We start from the raw sequence: 20719 nt of genomic DNA, 5'->3' as shown, positions 1-20719 counted from the left end.
GCAGCGTTGACAAACTGTGAAGAGAAACGTGCGAGGCGTCTTTTCTCACGGGGAGCTGCTGTGATGAGTCACTGTTCGTCAGCAATGCTTATGAATTATGCAAAAGAGCAGCCGTGTGATGTGGCGACTACCAATAGGCTGTTTGGTTTGTTATTATTGACACACCGCCACTGAAATGTGTTAAATGTCTTAATGTTGCTTGTGCTTGAGTGACTGATCTGATCACATTGCTCACATATAGCGGCAAAATGTTTCCAGAAATGATATAATTCCTAAAGCCAGCAAATTGCCTGATTTGATTTGCTAGCATTTTGACAGCGTTCCTATTTACACGTGGCTTACTAACAAACACTTTATGTATTAAAATCCTTCAGGTTGTTTTATGGTTATTGACAAATATTTTTAATATTTTGTTTATTACTTTTATATATTTTTATATTATCATTTCTTTATTTGACCATATAACACCAATTACATTCATATGATTATTTTAAGGTTATCGACTGATGTTCTTTATATTCTTTTTTAATGTCATTTTATAATATTATTTATTAGTTTTTTTTAAGATATCACACTAATTATATTAATATTATTTTAAGGTGATGTTTTTATATGACCATTTTAATGTGTTGTTTTTTATTAAAAAATATTATTTATTCGTTTTTTTAAGACATTACACTAATTATAATAATATTATTATTTTAAGGTTATCAACTGAAATATTTATAGTTTTTTTGTTTTTATATTTTACTTTATGTACTTTATTATTAATTTATTTATTTGTTAATTCATTCATTCATTCTACTATATAACACCAATTATATTAATATTATTATTTTAGGTTATCAGCTGATGCTGTTTACAGTATATTGCCATTTTTGTATTTTATTTTATAATTCAAATTATTATTATATTATTAAAATTTATATTTTTATTTTTAAGGTATCAAACTAATTATATTACTATTATTTTAAAGGTTTTAAACTAATATTTTTTTTAGTTTATAGTGTTATTTATTTAAGATATCACACCAATTATATGAGTTGTATTAAAGGCAGAGTAAGTGATTTCTGGTAGCCAATGTTGATATTTGAAATCACCAAAACAAACACGCCCCTACCCCAAAAGGGTCTTGCCTCTATTCTGATAGCTCCGCCCCACATATACGTACGCAACCCAGGCAACGATTAGTTCTGTGAAACAAAGCAAAACCAATGTTACACCGTGTCTACATCGGACGTGAGCGGTGCGGCGCAACAAATCCCAGACAGAAAACTGCTGCCGGGTTCTGTTTATGACGTGCTGACACAAATTTCAAATGGTTTTCAACGGTCATTTGATCGCGTCCAGTGTAGGCAGACTTTAGCTGTTGTAGACACGGTGTTACTCACCTATTGAGAAGAAACAAAGCAACCTCGGCGTCCGATCGCAGGCCTCCGCTCCTTGAGTTCTCTCCAGCGCTGGAAAGCTGATCCGATATTTACACGGGTCCTACTTCTTGCCTTATCGTTCCGCAGACGTTTTCCTCTTTTGTTTTTTATCCGCCATCTCTATCTTTCTGTCGCTGGCTCGGCTAATGTCCGTCCCATGCACTGAACGCGCTCTCCTCCACATCACGAGTAGACACGCCCCTTATTGCTGGTTGGCTACAAGTTTGTTTTGCGATTCGGCCCGAATCAGTTTTCTAAAGTGTTTTTTAAAAATCACTCACTCTGCCTTTAATATTATCAACTGATATTTATAGTAGTGCAGTATTTTTTATTTATTTTCTTTATCATACCAATCATTCGTTTTTAAATATTTAATAATAGAATTGCAACAAGTATTTTCAGGTTTAATTTTGGTTTTGGACAATCAGATTTTAGCATTTATCTATTAAATGACCAGCTGCTCAGGCAGAATAAGAATATGAGTAAAAATATTGGTCAAACTGATTATAATTTTCATTATTTTGTTGGTGTTCATCAGCTATAGACAGAGATTTCTGAAAGTTGCACAACTCAAACGCATGAATTTCAGCCCTCATGAGCAAAATCAATCTGAGCCTGCTTAAAAGGTTTTTCTCCCTCTTGCACAAAGTTCTAGAAATGCCTGACCTTTTGACTGTTTTATTAAATATATCTGCTAATTTGATCATGCTTTCAGCTGCCGATAAGACTGAAGTACTCTTTATTTGGTTTAACACATTTTACCGTGTTTAAACTCATTCTTTAAATTCCACAGATTTGTCTGTGGGCAAATCTGGGCCTCTTCATGAGCCAATTCACAGCTCGCTTCGCAACGTATTATCTCATAACGAATTACCAGGTACAGGAAACGTGCGAATCTAGTTGATAACAGAGCACAATTACTGCGCTGGACTGTGATGAGGTCAATGACTGGCTTCCTGATTTCTGCACTAGTGACTGGCGCTCTCATTAGATTGTCATTGATTGGAGCTTGCCTCACAAATGCCTTCGCAAATTGACTCGCAACCAAATGCATGGTGTACATAATGAAGCTTTATGGAAATGAAAGACTGCACCAAACACAGAGCCTCGATTCATAAGCCTCAGTAAAAGCTGTGCCACACAAGATCCTCAAACAGAACGCACTGAATAGCTGGGGGAGTTTAATCTCGAAATGTTTACCTGAATTCACTAGTTTATACATGTCCTTTTAGCATGCAGTGTGCGAATCTCAGGAAAACATGTCACATTTCACCTCAAAATCTAACACAAAAAGAAATATTTATTTATTTATTTTTATGAAGAAAAGTCTATTTTAATATATATATGCATGTGTGTGTGTGTGTTAGGGAATTTTAATTTATCATGTTAATAATATCATAATTCAAAATATCTAAATATAAAAATAGACTAAAATAAAAAAAAATTACTTAATATAAAAATAGACTAAAAATGCAAAATATAATTCCTCATTTCTTTCTTTTGATTTTAGGGTTAAATATGACCCTGAAAGGTTTTGTCATTTATTTATTTATTTTTATTTATTTTCTTTCATTATCATACCGGTCATGTTAATTTTTAAATGTTTAATTTAAATGTTTACTTCTTGAATTATTTCTAGAATTTTTAGTTTTAATGTTACATTTTTAGTTCTTAAAAAATTGACTACACTTTCTTTATGTATAATAGTATTTCTCAACCTTTCTTGTGATTTTAGAGTTAAATCTGACCCAGACGTGTTCTTGACAGGTTTCGCGTTCGCCCTAATAATGATCCCACATACACGGACTGACCTATTTCTCAATTACCCTTTTTTAAAAGATCACCACCTTTCTAGAATGAAACATATAGGGTCTATAATACACGGTTATAGCACTGAGTCTTTGGACATGAGCTTCATAACATGACCTCGTTTGAGGTTGAGATTTTAACAGCCCTTGGAAATCAACTGACGAATGACCTTTCACAGCGCTCAGCGGCATCCATCAGGCGCCCGCTTTCATACAGAGTAATATCGAGCGGACAGATAAACCCCCGGCTGGCCAGCGTCCTCTCACCACAGCCTGCAGCATGGTTTTTGAATGAATTCAATTCATTTTATATGTTCCACTGTAAAAATAGCAAGTGGACTGGTTGTTCGTATTCATGAGTAGCTGTTGCATAGTGTCTGTTTAGAAAGACTGGAAATGCTCCAAAACAAGCATCTGCTCGGTCGATTTCTGCCACTTTCTGTTCAGAAGCTCAGTGTGTTGACGGACTGATTGAGACTGCCACCCGAATGCATTTACTGCTGAGTCATGGGAAAAACACAGGGAAGAAACGGCTCATTCATTTACAAGGATCCAGAGTAGCTCTCACTCATTTGCTCTCCAGAATCGTGCCAGCATTACTCATACAGACTATCATAAAACCAGCGAGCTGTTTTTAGCACGGACTTTTTATGTAGGTCAAAAATCGGAGGATTTCTTGCAGGTGTGGTGAGACGTATGGGAGAACTTGGGAGAAATAAAGGCAGAACAAGACTGAGACTGTGTTACAGCTTCACCGCTGGTCCTTTTTGACTGATCATCCATAAGAGGAGTCGACTGGCAATGTCTGATTCATGAATGAATCGTTCTTTTGAGTCAGATCGTTTCAGTGTATTTATATTAACAGGTTCGCAACATTGTTTTTTGATTGAACTTGCGAAGGGGAAAAGCAGTTTCTGATTCCTAATGAGTTGAGGAATAATACCAAGAATCAAGAATGTATGACAGTTTTTGTAACACGTTTACAACAGTATTTACTTTATTTTACTTTACTTTACTTTTTCAGCCATGGCCGTAAATGAATGTCAGAATTGTTTAATGTACTGTTCATTTATATTTAGGGCTTTTTTATGATAAAATTCTCTTTTGGACCTTTTGTTTTTATTTTGACCCATGAGCTAGCTGCTCATACATGTTTATACATTTTATTTTATTTTATTATATACATTTTATTATATATAATTTTATTTTGATCCTTTTGTTTTTATTTTAACCTATGAGCCAGCAGCTCATACATGTTTATACATTTTATTTTATTTTATTTAGTTTTGACTTTAATTTTGTGTTTAATTTTATTTTTCAATTTGTTTGTATTTTATTTTTAATTTAATTATGTACTTTTTAGTTTTGTATTATTGTTACGGGGCGAACGAGACATGAGACGTGCGGATCCATTTGCAAAGCTTTATTACAAGACATGGTCAGAAACAGGCAGGGTCGAACACCAGCAAACAGATATGGCACAGGCGAGACACAAGAGTAATCCGTTAAACAGGCGTGGGTCAATCGATGGCGAATGTAATCCAGAGGCCTGGACAAGAGGGGTAATCTGAGGAACACGAGCAATAGTCCAGGCAAGATGCAAACATAATCCAAAAGACAAGACGAAAGGGTAATCCAAAATACTCAGGCAAGAATCAGAACACGTTAAAGCAGGCAAGGCAAGACTATGACAATGAGTAGACTATGAAAACTAGAGCAGGCTCCGTAAAGTAGCCATCAGCAAGGGTAGCGATATGCGCTTACAATACTCTGCCGTGAATGGTTGTTTGAGACTTATTCTTATAGTAGGTGTAATTGGCTGCAGGTGTAAACGTAATCAGTGAAATGGAGTATGGGAAATGTAGTCCATGGTGTCATGTGGAAGTCTGTGTAGTGTGAGAGTCAATATAATCAGAAGGCGACCTCTGGTGGCAATCGGACAGAAGGCCACAGACCGAATTCGTGACAATTATATTTATTTTATTTTTATTTAAGTTTTTTATTTTAAGTTAGTTTCATAGTTTTTTATTGTATTTTAAAATTTTGTTTTGTATTTCATTTCATTTGATTTTTTAGTTAGTTTTATAATTTATTTTAAAATGTAGTAATTTTATTATTTTAAATTTATTTTATTTTTCTTCCTTGACAGCAGTCAAGGAAATCTAAACTGTGAATCTCAGTGCTCTTAAGCAAAGATGGCAGATTGCACTTCAGCCGAGAAACTGAACTGAATGGCAATGCTAACGGATCGCTCTCTTCAGGTATTATAGATTATTTGGTTGACACAGAACCCAGTGTGTCGGCTGGTGAAGAGTAAGGTTGGTTTCATCCATTCCACTGAAGTGCTTCTTTTCAATGTCGCTCTTCGTTTAGCTTTTCACGTCTCTCCCTCTTGAATATCATGTACAAATTCAACCTACAGTGGGTACGGAAAGTATTCAGACCCCCTTCAATATTTCACAAGAAATGGACAGCACCTGAGTTAAATATATGAGTGTCACAGCAAAGGGTCTGAATACTTAGGACCATGTGATATTTCAGTTTTTCTTTTTTAATAAATCGGCAAAAATGTCAACAATTCTGTGTTTTTCTGTCAATATGGGGTGCTGTGTGTACATTAATGAGGAAAAAAAATTAACTTAAATGATTTTAGCAAATGGCTGCAATATAACAAAGAGTGAAAAATTGAAGGGGGTCTGAATACTTTCCGTACCCACTGTATCTCAGTCCTTTTGTGAGAGGCACCAATACAGTATCTTGACTATCAGGTCCTGTCTGTGTGGAAAGCACTGCGTCCTTGAAATGCCCTCTACCTCAAAATAAAGACATGTAGCTTTGAAAGAGAAATATTAATTCTGCCTCTCATAATTGACTTGCTGTTAGTCACAATGGGAAATAGTGTGAGAGTCAGCTGTGAGTTTAAAGGCATCATAAATCATCAAGTCTTTTGATGCTGTATGTGAGAAAATGTATGATTCTCACCACTGCTGCTCTTTCCTTTGCCCTTTTTTACACTTTGCAGGACTTTGGTACCTGATACATGTGTATACGTAGTTAGCTCAAAAGATGCCAAGACTCAGTTACTAAAATTAAAATGGCACATTAAAATGTGCAACAATGGCTGGAGCCATTTCCCAGAAGTTAATAAGTAACAAGGAGGCATCATGATTGTGTTATTAATTTTATACAAGAGTTCAATAAATAAAGTTAATATTGACTAACTTGCATTTTAGACATGAGATTGCCAGATATGTTGTCTGTTTTTCAAACACAAAATCATTCTTTGATAATTCAGAATTATGACATAATATGAAATTATGTCAGAAATAGTCAAAATTATGACATTAAAAATCAAGATTGAAGAAACGTTGAAATCAAGAGATGAAAAGTCATGATGACGATTTTGATGTTTTAACTCATAATTATGACTTGTGTCATAATCTTTGTATTCTTATTTCATAATTGATGTAGTATCTCTTAATTTTGACCTTTTTATCCCATAATTGACTGTCATAATTTTGCCTTTTTATCTCATTATACTTTGTATCTCATAATTTGGATTTTTTTTTATCCCATAAACGAATGTCTTAATTTTGACTTTTTATCTCGTAATCGACTTAGTATCTCATAATTTTGACTTTTTAGTCCATAATTTACTGTCATACTTTTGACTTTTTACCTCAAAATTGACGTAGTATCTCGTACTTCGACTTTTTATCTCCTAATTGACTTAGTATCTCATAATTTTGTCTTTTTATCCCATAATTGACTTTCTTCATTTGGACTTTTTACCTCATAATTGACTTAGCATTTTATAATTTTGACTTTTTATCTCATAATTATGTCCTGGAATCTCATAATGTAGACCTTTTATGTCATTATTTTGACTTTGTCTTTTTCTATTTTTATGATTTACAATAGCACAATTTTTATCTTATGCTCTTCCATGCAACATAAATTTGTTTTTGAATGATTGATTAAATGACTCGCTTGTAAAGACAGTCACATATTTCCACATTCGTGCCAAACCTGAATCCACATTTTTTCAATGAATTGGATGAATCAGTGATTCACTTATGTTGTCACCCACCAGCATAACTTGCAGAAAGAGTCACTGAAAACTCCCCTCCCCTATATTTATATACACCACCACCATTCAGAAGTTTGGGTCTGTATATGATTTTGAAAATGTTTTTGAAAAAGTGTTGAATACTCACCAAGGTTGCATTTATTTTATAAAAAATACAGTGAATTATAAGTAAAAATTTACAGTTTTATTACAATCTAAAATAACATTTCCATTTGAATATTTTTTTTAATTGTAATGTATTCCTATTATGCTAAGCTGAATTTTCAGCATCATTACTCCAATCTTCAGTGTCACATGATCCTTCAGAAATCAGTCTAATATGCTGATTTTGATGCTCAAGAAACATTTCTGATTATTATGAATGTTGAAAAATGTTGTGCTTATTATTTTTGTGGAACCTGTGATATATATTTTTTCAGGATTCTTTGATGAAAACAAAGTTTAAAAGAACAACATTTATTTGAAATATAAATCTTTTGTAACACTATAAATGCCTTTACTGTCACTTTTGATCAATTTAATGCATCTTTGCTGAAAAAAGTACTAATTTCTTAAAATATATATTATTGACTGCAAACTTGAATAGTAGTGTGTATGTATATATATATATATATATATATATATATATATTGCTTGTTTTAAATGCACAGTGGTGTGGCAGGTACAAACATCTTTTGCGTTTGTGGTGTATGTAAGTTCATAAACTCCACAAAGTTCTTCTTGCATGACAGGGTATGTAGTGACACTGACTTTAAGTTAAAAATATATATAAAAAAATAGTACCACATCATAATAACTTCCACTGCCTCTGAAATGACTTTAATTTTCGACTAACATCATGAATGCCTCTTACTTTATTAACCCCCTCCAACCATCGAGCACCATTTTTGCTATGTAATGACTACTTGTCGCTCTCTAATTAATCCCCGATGGATAAAAAGTCCCTGTGTTTCTTTCAATCATGAAATATCCTGTTTCACTCAGAAAAGTGTCACATTACAGAAGTGAAATGGGTTGCTAATGGCGTCTCATTCAGATCTATTAGCATAAAGCCCTAGCTCTTCTCATAACAACACTCTCTGATTTACTGTTGTCATAAAGAGACCCAGGGCCAATTAGATTTGTCTAGGTCATGTTCATGGATGGGTAATTTGCCAATGTGCCTCTAAAGGCTGACTGGATGTCTTTTTCTCTCCTCCTTGATTCAATCGAGCTTCAAAGTTAATTTGATGTCAATCATAACCTCAGATATCAGACTCGCTCCAAGTCTGCTGGCACGCGAACAGCCACAAATGGGGCCCTATCCGATCCTGCCAAACCTGCAGCCGGTTACTACTGAGAAACCGCGTAATCTTGCTTAATCAATGCTAATGTCTACAGGATATCTAATATGGGTTTTAGTTACCTTAGCGAGGCTGCAGTGTCACTTTTAAAGGAGATTTTTGAATCTGAGATTCTGACGCACTTGGTGCAAATCAGGCTGGAAATTCAATATTCAATATATAATTCAATATACAATGAATATGATTGGACGAAATGAACAGTGTTGGGAAGGTTACTTTGGAAATATAATCGGTTACAGATTACAAGTTACCCTATTTAAAATGTAATAAGTAGTATAACTATTTCAATTACTTTATTAAAGTAATGTAACGGATTACATTTGATAACATTTTTGATTAGGCTGCTTTTCTAAATTTCTAACGAATGTTTTCAATTGTTAATCAGTTAATTAACTCTAAGGCCCCGATCAGACAGAATGCGTTTTTCAAGTTTGAAAATGCGAGGCACACCGCACTGCCTTTTTTGGTTGACTTTTTTTCATTTAGAAAAGAGCAGTGCGCTGCTTTTTTTTAATGTTGCTAGGCAACCACCGAATCAGCTGTCTTGTCAGTCTAATCAAGGATTACAGCGCGAGCGCTCTAAAATCTTTGGTTTGCTGTTACGTAAACTGTCATATTAGCAGAAACTTAAAAACAAATACAGCTCCAGGTGACCCGCGACAGCCACCACAAGTTTCTCCTCCATTATTGCAGTCTTTGGACATTCCATTGGTTCCGAACGGTTCCAAGCAACTGTAAACTTCCAGAAAAGAGCAGTGTGCTGCATTTTTTATGTTGCTAGGCAACCACTGAATCAGCTGTCCTGTCAGTCTAATCAAGGATTATAGCGTGAGCGCTCTAGAATCTTTGGTTTGCTAAGTAAACTGTCATATTAGCAGAAACTTTAACATTGTGGTAGTTCGTGAATTCGGTAGTTTGTGGTAGTTCGTGAATTCAGCTCCGGGTAACCTGCAACAACAGCCACCACAAGTTTCTCCTCCATCATTGCAGTCTCCGGACGTTTCAAGCAACTGTAAACCCACGCCACCATAACGGTCTCCATTCATTCGATTGGACAATGGAAAAAAAAATAATGCGTCGGCACTATTCTAGGCGCTCAGAGTGCTCCTACACAAATGCAAGGTGCCCGAGGCGCATAAACAGCGTGCAAAACAGTCACTGCCAATAGAAAACCATTTAAAAAATGTGCCTCTCACTGCAAAAAATGTGTTCTGTCCGATCGGGCCTAAGACAGGTTGTGGCCTAAAGCTTTCAAACAAGAGAAAACCAATCAAAATCAAATGCTAATTCAAACAAGAGAACCAATGAAAAGCATCAGAATAGCATCGCTTTACTAAACAGCCTTTAGGGCCGTTCACATATCGCGTCTTTTGTGCGCTCAAGTTCGTTATTTCAAATGTAGACGTGCGGCAGGTGCGCTCATAATGGAAGCGCTCATTTTTTCGTGGCGCGACGCGCTCATTTTTTTCCAGGCGTGTCCGTGCCACATCGAGATAAAAACATTTCAACTCTTCAGAATGCCGCAAGCGCACCGCGGGTCATGTGATAAGAACCAACCAATCAGCTTCGATAGCCATTTTTAAATAAATTTAGTAGCAGAGCTACTGCAAGCGCATTTTTAGGCGCGACATGTGAACGGCCCCTTTAAGTGGAAGGAGGCATTGTGCATATCAAAAACAGACAAAACAACAAATTAATATTGTTCAACATATCTTAGCTTTTTACAGAAAATATATTCTTTTCAGAAGTAACTGTAATTTAATTACACATTTTGTCACAGTAACTGTAACAGATTACATTTATTTTGTAATTAAATTACGCAACACTGTTACATGTAACTAGTTGCTCCCCAACATTGGAAATGACCAAACGTAATGAAAGATGATGGGTGTAATTTAAATGCTCTCTTTCATGACGACGTTGTCACACATGTATGGAGACTCATGTGTCGTTGTGTTGATGTGTTTCAGGACAGCAGATGATTCAGCTACCGTGGGCACAGTGGTGGTGAACCGGATGAAGATGGGTGAGATCGAGGATGGTGAGGTGGACCACATTACCGCCGACATGCACCAGAAGGTAAGCTAAAAAACTACAACTAGCTACTGACTCAATAACACTACTAGTTCGACTGCCTAGTGTAGCCTTGGAAGAGTATATAGGCTTTATAGGCAGACAGTTTAGTTTGCCCAACTTGTTTATTTATTTATTTAATTAATTTATTTATTTCTACATTTATTAAATCAATTTTGTAGAATTTTATGATTATTATGTACATAGTTTATGTTTAATAAGTTACCTTTCATTTTATGAATGACATTTTTTAAGTTGAAATATATAGGCATTTTATTTTTTAGGTAATATTGTATTTTTGTTATTAACAACACAGTTCAGCTGCTTTCAAGACAAATCACTGTATTTTTCATCCTATTTTATTGTGGTCGAACAGTTCATGTAAATGAATGATTCACAGATTAAATAAATGATTAGTGGTTTAATTTAGTTGTTTTTTAAGTAAAATATTTAGTTAAATGCAATGCTTCAATGAAGTGTGTTAGTAGCTTGTTGTGTAGCTAACTACGTTTTCAAGTCGTTTTCAAGTCGCTTGACTGCTGTTGAGCTACTGTAAATTAAGAGTGGCTTGTAAAGTTGTCTTTTTTGTGCATATGCATGCAATTTGTAAGGGCTGGTAATAGAAAATCACCTCTCAGGACGTGTCTTCAGTCAAAGAGGGAAAGTGGAGTGAATATTGTGCGTGGCCAGAAATTCAATTGCACAGTTGCCTGAAGGTGTGTGTGTGTGTGTGTGTGTGTGTGCATGTTTATGGAATATTGTGGAATATTTTATCCAGTATATGTAGACATATGTGATGGGCATGTGGAAATGAGCCAAATGTGTGTCCTCATCTGCTTTTGTCCTGTGTGTCAGGGAAAATTGAGCATTATTATTCTGACAGACAGCATAACACCCTTCATGTCCCCTAAACTCAATAACTTGCACTGACACGCCCATCAACAGAGAAATAAATTGTTTGTAACTTGAAAAGGAAAGTTTGTCTAGACGAACTTTGAATGTTGGATTGGCAAAACCTTGTCTAAAAGTTGAAGTTTGAAAAGTATATAGACCTTACGGACAGATTGTTGAGTTTGCCAAGCTATCATAATAATATGTTTAATTTTTCAGTTTGAAATACCCATAAAGTCATTAACCATTTTTCATGTGGGGTATTTTGAGAAATATTAAAAAGTTTTTTTTTTTAATAAAAAAAAGTTTTTATTTGTTTGTTTGTTCATAGGCTTGTATATTTATTTTTAGGATTGCATTTTTATTTTTACATTTATTTGATTTTTATTAATAATGTACATAATTATATTTCATAATTGCATTTGTTTTTATGAACTACAGTGGAAGAACACTTTTCTTTCAAAAATAGATGGATGGATGGATGGATGGATGGATGGATGGGTGATAGATAAATAGATGGATGGATGGGTAATAGATAGTGTGTGTTTTTGTGTGTCTGATTATTGGCTCAGAGGCGTTGTGGTTTTATTTGATCTGTGGGCTTCAGAAGTGATTTTCTTCATGAGGGAATGTGGGTCAGGCCTGATGTATGTTTGAGGGGCATCTGCCACAGAACAAGAACAAGGCCTGATTGCAACTCTTCTCTTGTTTTGGGTTTTTTTTTCTCCCTCTTGAGCTGTGTGCCAAGAACTGACTGGAAACTCTTACAGACCCATCCAAGGTCATGAGACCTAATGAGACGTGAAGACTCATCCGTCATCGCACTAAACCCTGATGCGGGCGATGCATTTCAAGTGATTAGTCCGTAAGCGCTGCGGCTGATGTTGATGGAGGGTCGTGTTTGTCTTGAGCTGCTGTGAGGGTCTCTCCTCTCCTGGATTGCTTACATTGGCGCTGGGGGATACTTGGAGAAGTCCTCTATTATCTGAGCAGTGGTGCAGGTGACAGCTTGTCACTGTGTTCGGCTCGTGAGATGGAGAGAGAGAGTCACGGGACGATGTTATGTTTTAAACTCTCTGATGTCGTCGGCTGTATTTAGAGTAGTAGTCATTATTCCGATGTCTAATAATCGGGACAAATGAGCTTGAGTCTCAAATGCACAATCTTGTTTTCTTCCCACAGTGCACGCTGGTGTACGAGTCGTCACATGGAAGGATTAGTGACAAAGATAACGGACCAATAATGAATGCTGGTGAGTTAAAAAATCTTTTATATTTTGAGTTTTTTGCTCATATGCAGTAAAGTTTCTTTGCAACCATCTTCCATCAGCGGTTAACTAGGTCATGCTAACCAGCCAAACCTCTCATGCTCTGCAGCCATACAGAATTCAATGATACATGTGATGTAATTTCCTATAGGAACATTTGATTGCTCAGGGGTGGTTCTTCAAACTCATGTATGGATCAACATTGTCTCAGATGTTTCTTTTAAATTCTTTAGAGGAAATACAAAACGAGGCAGTTGCTGAAATAAAATCCAACTGTAGAGCTATAAAGGAAAGTGCATAGCAGCTCAGATCATTCAGGCTTCGGATAATCTGATGAGTTCATATTGAGTTCTTTGACTTTTGTTCACAGACTTTTGTGTCTTGATGAATTTGAGCAGTTTGTGATCTCTGCTGAAACTCTAGAGATGATGCTTGATACGTTTTCTCTGGAAAGCAGAAGGCCTGAGCAAACATCTCCTTTTGCTTGCTGTTTAAGCTCATTACTGTCTAGGAAGCGTTTTCTAACACAATCTGGTTACAGTTGGTTATGACACCCAAGAAGTGACATCATTTGAACTCTAAATTGATCAAAAATGAGAGTAAAGATATTTATAGTGTCACAAAAGATTTCTATTTGAAATAAATGCTGTTCTTTTGATCTTTTCTGTTCATCAAAGAACCACAAATTACGTTCTGTGTTTTTTCCTAGAAAATAACACCCACATTCACGTGATTTTACGACATTATGAAATGAATAGAAAATAAAACATCTCATTATACTTACTATGACCTCCTGTGGTGGACAAACAACATTTTCTAAAGCACCTTTTTTTTTAAATGAGCTTTTGTTTTTCAGCCCCAATTTCCTATTCTAGCAAAGTTTTGTTGGAATAAATGGTCCTTAAGACTGAATATGTAATCAAAAATAGTGTTGTTTTAATTTAGCATGTTTGTTTGGTGTATTTTCGGTCCAATTATGTGGGCGAGCAATGAAATAATCAGTAGCTAATGGAATCATTAAGTAGAATCAGAAGCAGAATAGAATTCCGTATGATTCCCATCCGTATTGTTGAGATTATGAAGTGGATTTGGCAGCGTTTGATTGCCGTCCCAGTGAACGGTGTGATTGCTGTGGATAAATAACAGCCAGCAGCGGTGTGAAGTGCAGCTCATTACCTTAATTACCTCAGGTAACGTAGCAATAAACAGTATTGGGGGAATGCAATAGTTTTGTGCCATTTCAGTTGAGTCCGTGTAAATTTGCACAAGGAGGAAAAGAGAGTTGGGATGTGTCGGATAGTTTTGGCACATTATTAGTGAGTGAATAGACCCGAAGTCTCAGGATGAGAAAAGTTCCCTGAGAAACAAACTCTGTAGAAGGTCATTTCTTTATTTATGAGCTGCTGTGATGTGATGGATGGAGGGGAAGTCAGGAACGGCAGACGAATCTCTCTAGAAGTCCAGGGTGTTGGGTGTTATCTTCGAATCTAATGTTTCGCTGTGTTTATTTGTTGACGTGTCTGTAACCGTATTGAATGTCATTGTGGCGTTGTTGATGGCTGTTGTTTTAATCACACCGTCAAAATGTGTTAGTCTCTGCTGCTTCGGTAAGAGTGGCTAATGAAATGTGTCCTCGTCACCCCCAACCCCTGTGCTTCTACACGAACTCAACGCACAGTCATTTCCCTAAGAGCTTGAGCAGGCAGAGACGCTGCGATCCGATTGGCCGTTGGATTAGAGGGCAGACGGGAGGGCGGAGTCAGAGGTTAATCCTCTTCTGTGAAGAACTCTGCACTGGATGAGGGAGTTTGAGTCCGCTTCTCCTCCTCTGGAGGTCACGCATCCATCTGTCTCTGTCTTCACTCGACATCCTCAGCCAACTACATGTCTGTACTTCCTGCTTCCATTAAGGACACGATGCAGTGTTTTGGTGGTCATGAATTATTATTTTTATTTATTATTTTTTTTGTAGAAAGGAAAATATTTTAATCTAAATCTGATTTTATATATTATGATATTATATATAATAATGCAATCAAATTAAATATATTAATGTAAGATATATATATACTGTATATATATATATATATATATATAGTAGCTTAAGTTGCATTATTCAAAAGAATAACAATTGCACAATGGCTGTACATCTGACTACATTTAAAATATATCTTAATAACATTAAAATAACCTTTTTTAATGACCAAAATGTATAGAAGTGCCACATTTAGCATGCAACCCTGTTGCTACATGATTACATATACATAAAATTGTGACACCCTGTGTTTTGTTACACTGCAAAAAATTATTTTCTTCCTTCGTATTTTTGTCTTGTTTTCTAGTATAAATATCTACAAATTCTTGAATCAGGATGCATTTACTGTACAAGTAAAATGACTTAAGATATTAAGTCTTTTTTTTCTACAAAAAAAAAAAAAATCCTAATTTTGTTAATTTTTGCTTAAAACAAGCAAAAATATCTGCCAATGGGGCAAGAAAAATAATCTTGTTTAGCCTTTGAATTAAGATTATTTTTCTTACCCCATTGGCAGCTATTTTTGCTTGTTTTAAGCAAAAGCTTACAAAATTTGGATAATTTTTTTCAAAAAACAAGACTAAGAATATCTTAAGTCATTTTACTTGTCAAGTAAATGCATCTTGATTCAAGAATGTTTAGACATTTATACTAGAAAACAAAACTAAAATACTAATTAAGAAAATAATTTTTGCAGTGATACAGGGGCAACAAAACAGACTTATTTAAATCTAGCTTCTTTTCATGAAGGGTTCATTTTATGTTAGATAGTTTAATATTCTTGCTGGTTTCAGCTGTTATATTTATGTTAGTCAGACTTCTCCATTTTATATGTACCCTCATTATGTTTAACAAAAAAAAGCCCTTTGTTTAAGCTCTTATGGAGTTGTGGTAGGTCTTTTTTTCGGTGTATTTAATAAGAATCTCAGGCTGCAACCACAAAGACCAGAAATGGTGAAAACGTCCACTATTTAGGCAACTCTATCATGAGGAAAAGTAAACGCTCGGGTGAGGCTTGCAGATTTCCACACAGGTCCTGCTCCGTTGACTCGCCTGTAGAGTGAAGCCTTGATGAGGAGCAAGATTTCATGAGGAAATAACTTCTCCTGCCACAGCCTCACTTCTGATAAGAGCATTAAACACATTCTGCGCTCTCATTCACGGCTATCCAGAAACGCTTTCCCCTCCGTCTCTCTTGGTTAGCAGCTCTTAAAGCAGTTTTAATAGTGTAGGATATAGTATAAACATCTGTCAGACAACAAAAAAACACCATAAAATGCTCCGCATAACTCGTGTGCTATATTTCCATGTCTACTCAAGTTATACAATAGCTTTGTGGAAGGAACAGGCTGAAATTACGGTGTTGTTATTCACAGTACTTTGCCTAAATGATCAAATGTAAAGACATATAGAAGTTGCTGTATCTCTTGCTTAATGTCTCTCTCTCTGTTTCTCTCTCTCTCTCTCTCTCTCTCTCTCTCTCTCCATCAGTGTTTAAGAACGCGGTGTGTAAGGTGTACAGGTTTCAGACGGTGGACAGTAAATGGATGTTGGTTCGGGAACAGATGGCGGAGTGTACGCTGTCCTTCAGCATCCCGAAGCAGCTCATCGCCCTCTACATTCAGGAGGACACCTGCAGGTAAGACCCGTTCAGACCCGGCAGAGCAAACAGGACAGGAGGAAGCAGTGAAGCAGACAAGATTGTTAAAGCGGCACAAAAAAGTTTTACGCCCACAGTGATGAGTCTTGGGTGTAATATCAGAGTCAATGTGCCTACTATATAAACTTCTGCTCTGGATGTTTAATGCAGTATCTGGTGTGAAGAGCTGCCTTCACTGGAAAGATGACAGCCAGTCAATACAGTGTTAAACTGCGAAATCAATATAATCAAAACTATTTTTTTTTTTTTTTTTTCATGTGGCAGACGCTTTTAACCAAAGCATTTGTGTTTGTGTGCTCAGTGACAATCAAACCTATGACTTTGCGACCAGGTAAACTACAGGAATACTAATTTTTGCATTTTAATAGTGACATTTTTTGTAGCATTTTTTAGCATTTACCACACGTTGCAACTTGTTATATGCTTAGTTATAAGTTAGTAAGGAAGTTGTTAAGTTTAGGTATAGGATAGGATTAAGGGATCTAAAATATGGTAATGCAGAATAATTTATTAATATGTGCTTTATAAGTACTAATAAACAGCTGATATGCCTGTAATATCCATGCTAGTTAATAGTGAGAATTGGTCCTTAAAATTAAGTGTTACCGATTTTTTTTTTCTTTAATTCTCCAGAGTTTCATAATGAGGAAAAAAACGATGACAGGATTTTGATTAAGTTTTAAATTATTCCTTTAATTTGTGGTTGTAATGAAACCAATCCAGATCTAGACGCTGGTCCAATGGAAACTGTCTGTATGAGAGTCAATTGTCTTGTGATATAAAATCTGCTGTGAATATCATGCGAATGTCCTACTGCAAACAGCGGCTGAGGTATCGTGACTGCATTGTGTGGTAAGATCCCTGGCGATTCCCGCTCCTAGAAAACGGGTTCAAGTGTAGGTTGAGCGAAGCTGGAATTGTTTGGAAGAACGAATGCGACACAGAAGGCAGTATGAGCGAGATGTCGCGCGCTTGTGGAGCGAGGGTTTATTTCTGAGATGGAAATGGCTGTTTTAGAGCTATACTTAGCCTGCACTAAATTATTCAAGGATGTTTAACACTTCAAAGGAGAGTGCCTGTCCTCTCTCTCAGAAACTCAACCACCTCTCCCTCTCTCCTGCTTTTCTTTCATTTTACCTTTGCTTTCTCTGTTCCCTCCATCTCATTGTGGGAGAGTTGTAACCTGAGCGTTTAAAGGGAAAATCTAAAAGAGAATGGAGCCGCGTGGAAATGCAAGGTGAAGAGAACAAGGGCGCGACGTGGGAAACCTTCAGTAGAAAGCTTTCTAAAGCACAGCAGTCAACATTACACTCCGACACAATAGATGTTTGTTAAGAACACACACTGCTCAGTTCCTATGCAATTCAGTCAGATGAAGGAGTGATCACACAGCTCAGTGAAAATCTGTGGAAGAAGAATGTGGACATGTTTGCAGATGATGCAACAGGAGATGTTTTGGGGTTTCTGATGGTTGGATGTGACATGACCAGCTCAGTGTGTTGAAGCATGTGCACTCGGAATTTATTTTCCATTTCATGACTGAAAGTTAGCAAATAGGATGCAGAATTCTAAATTTAATATATACACAATGATCATCAACACTATACCTTATTATTAAACAAATTTTGATTACAAGAAATTTATTTTGTTGTTTTATGTTTACACATTTACCTTTTTTTATAATATGTATGAATGTGGTTGTGTGAGTGCATGTGTATTTTCATTTTCTATTTTTCTAATTTATTAATTTTATTAGTCTGCAAAGTATTATATTTTTTATATTAATAAATGTACCTTTTATATTTTTGTATTGATGTAACTATATTAATGTGTGCATTTTAATGTACTATTGTTCTAATAATTATTAAATATATTTAACATGCATTATATATTTTAAAGTATATTATATTGTATATATTATTGTATTCATATTTTTAATGATATAATGTAATATTTTGATATTTTTAAACTGAGAAAAATATTTTATATTTTTTATAGTGCTGTAAGGCAAAATGTGAAAAAATGGTTATGCCTTTTTTAAGTGAAAAGTCTAATCAGAAAAAGTATTTATATTGTTAGTCCAAATTTTTTACCAAAACATCTGTGAGACAATGTGGAATTTCTTTGAATAGCAATTTAATCAATTCCACTTACTGTCAACATCTGTGGCCAATTCAGTTCAAATATCACACTTGTAAACTGAATGGAGTCAGTTCTGTAATTCAGGTTTTTGCCCAATCCTAGCACTAAAGGCTAGACTAAGACTTTGACAACTGTAAACCGGTTTCTCACCGCAGAGCATCATGCTAAACAATCTCACTGCTTAATTTGCTCTTTGTTTCCAGCTCTCGCTCTTTCCCCAGAGTTTCTGTTTTTATGTACATGCAAAACACTTCTCAGCATGCACCATTATCAGCGGCAGCTTCCCCAGAGTCGACAGGTATTACCATAGGCATGTTTTCATCTACAACAAATCATTGTACGCCGGTCCAGGCTGTGTGTGTGTGTGTTTGGCCATTGAAGAATCTGAGATCATTAACTCGGCGAGACACACATTCCCAGACTGGAGCTCCCATAGATCAGAACCTGCTAAGCAATTATCATCATGTGTGCATTATTCAGCGAGGCTGTTTGGCCTCAACACCTGCTCTCCCCGCTACAGACAGGTAACTCAAGCAGCCATTTCTATCCCTAGACATCTAATTATCGGCCCGGGTGCCATGTTCACCTTTAAACACATTTCAGCTGCTTTTGGTTTAACCACAATTGCATACGATTCAAAGAAAAAAGATGTCATGTCTCAACGTGTTTAGAAAACGAAGGAATCGAATGCAATACGATGCTGATGCTTTGTCATTAGTGCTGTTTGCTAAGCATCACTGTTACTGATGTGACTCGCATTCGCACACCGGCAAAACTCACATCATCTTCAGCAGTTGTCAAACACTAGTGTTTGCTTATTGTGAATGAGGGCTTTTGTCTACATTTGTGTTTCCGTATAGTGTTCATTTGCGCTTTCATCGGACTGATGTCATTGGAAATTCACAGTGTTGTTCACTGCGTGTGTCCTTCAGAAGTCAACATGACATCTAAATTGAACATATTTTCTTGCATAAAGCACATTCCTGCTCTTATTTATTTTGCACGATTCATCATTGCAACTCGTTAAAAAAAAATTCCGAATTTTCATGTGTCTTCATAGCTAATCAAAAACAAACTCTTCACCTCTGAATTGACTTTCCTTGTCGGGTGGCGTCACTAGTCTATTTTATTTTATTTGTGATTTTATTTTTTATTTTATTTTACTTTACTTTACTTTACTTTAACCCACTTAGTTCCTGATGCATATTTTGAGGTCTTGACCTATGCTTTTTTTCTTCTCTAAGTATCTGTTTAACTTGAAATTACATGCGATTATAAAAGTTATATGATGCGATTTCAAGTTTTCCTTTCTCTTTGGAGTGTTAAAGAAAGAAGGCGTAACTTTATTGGTGCTGCCTGCCCCCGCCGCCATGTTGTGAAGACGCTGTGTGTTTCATTGCGAAAGCGAAAATACTTTGTTTGGTCTTCCAAAAGAAGACACGACTAGTAATTATTGGTTAAGTTGTATTTACAACACTGTTTCAGAACAGTTCAACCTAAATATTCAAATGTGTGCAGCACATTTTATGGAGGACTGTTTCCTGATCCTAGTAGAGTAGACTACAATGCCGGCTGTTCTGACTCACAGACTGTAAGTACGTTTTTCATATTTAAAGGATTTGCCACTGATGATTCAAACGTGAGTTTTGAGCAGTGTAGAGTAGCGCTTGTAGTTTGTCATTTCTCTGATCACAAATGCAGACATGGTTTTATGTTTACGCAGCGCGATGCAACGCAGTGCGTAAAAAGACAGTATAAGTCATTATAATCAGTAATTATGTCCCCACTGGATGCAACAAAAGCCTCGTTTATAATGGGTTTTAATGTTTTTGTCTCATCGCGCCGGGACACACGGAAACACAGTATGTTAAGGGCATAACATTTCCGTCACACGCTCGAGGTATTCGGCCAATCACAACACACTGGATAGCTGGCCAATCAGAGCACACCTCGCTTTTCAGACCGATGAGCTTTGTAAAA

At 36.0% G+C, this 20719-nt stretch overlaps 1 protein-coding gene across 3 annotated transcripts in view; it reads left to right on the top strand.

Annotated features, from left to right (window-relative positions):
• The window catches only part of LOC107703845 (type II inositol 3,4-bisphosphate 4-phosphatase-like), a 121011-nt gene that overhangs the window by 27371 nt on the left and 72921 nt on the right, over nt 1-20719 (top strand). For all 3 annotated transcript variants that reach the window (XM_016506612.1, XM_016506611.1, XM_016506613.1), the window contains exons 3-5: nt 10642-10750; nt 12818-12887; nt 16429-16576. In XM_016506612.1, coding sequence (XP_016362098.1) covers nt 10688-10750; nt 12818-12887; nt 16429-16576 — 281 coding nt within the window. In that variant the 5' untranslated portion in view covers nt 10642-10687. The remainder of the gene's footprint in view (nt 1-10641; nt 10751-12817; nt 12888-16428; nt 16577-20719) is intronic.

This window comes from Sinocyclocheilus anshuiensis, unplaced genomic scaffold, assembly GCF_001515605.1.
Source record: "Sinocyclocheilus anshuiensis isolate Anshui unplaced genomic scaffold, SAMN03320099.WGS_v1.1 scaffold274, whole genome shotgun sequence".
NCBI lineage: Eukaryota > Metazoa > Chordata > Actinopteri > Cypriniformes > Cyprinidae > Sinocyclocheilus > Sinocyclocheilus anshuiensis.
Note: the sequence above shows the minus strand (reverse complement) of the source record. Positions and strands in the feature narration are given on the sequence as shown.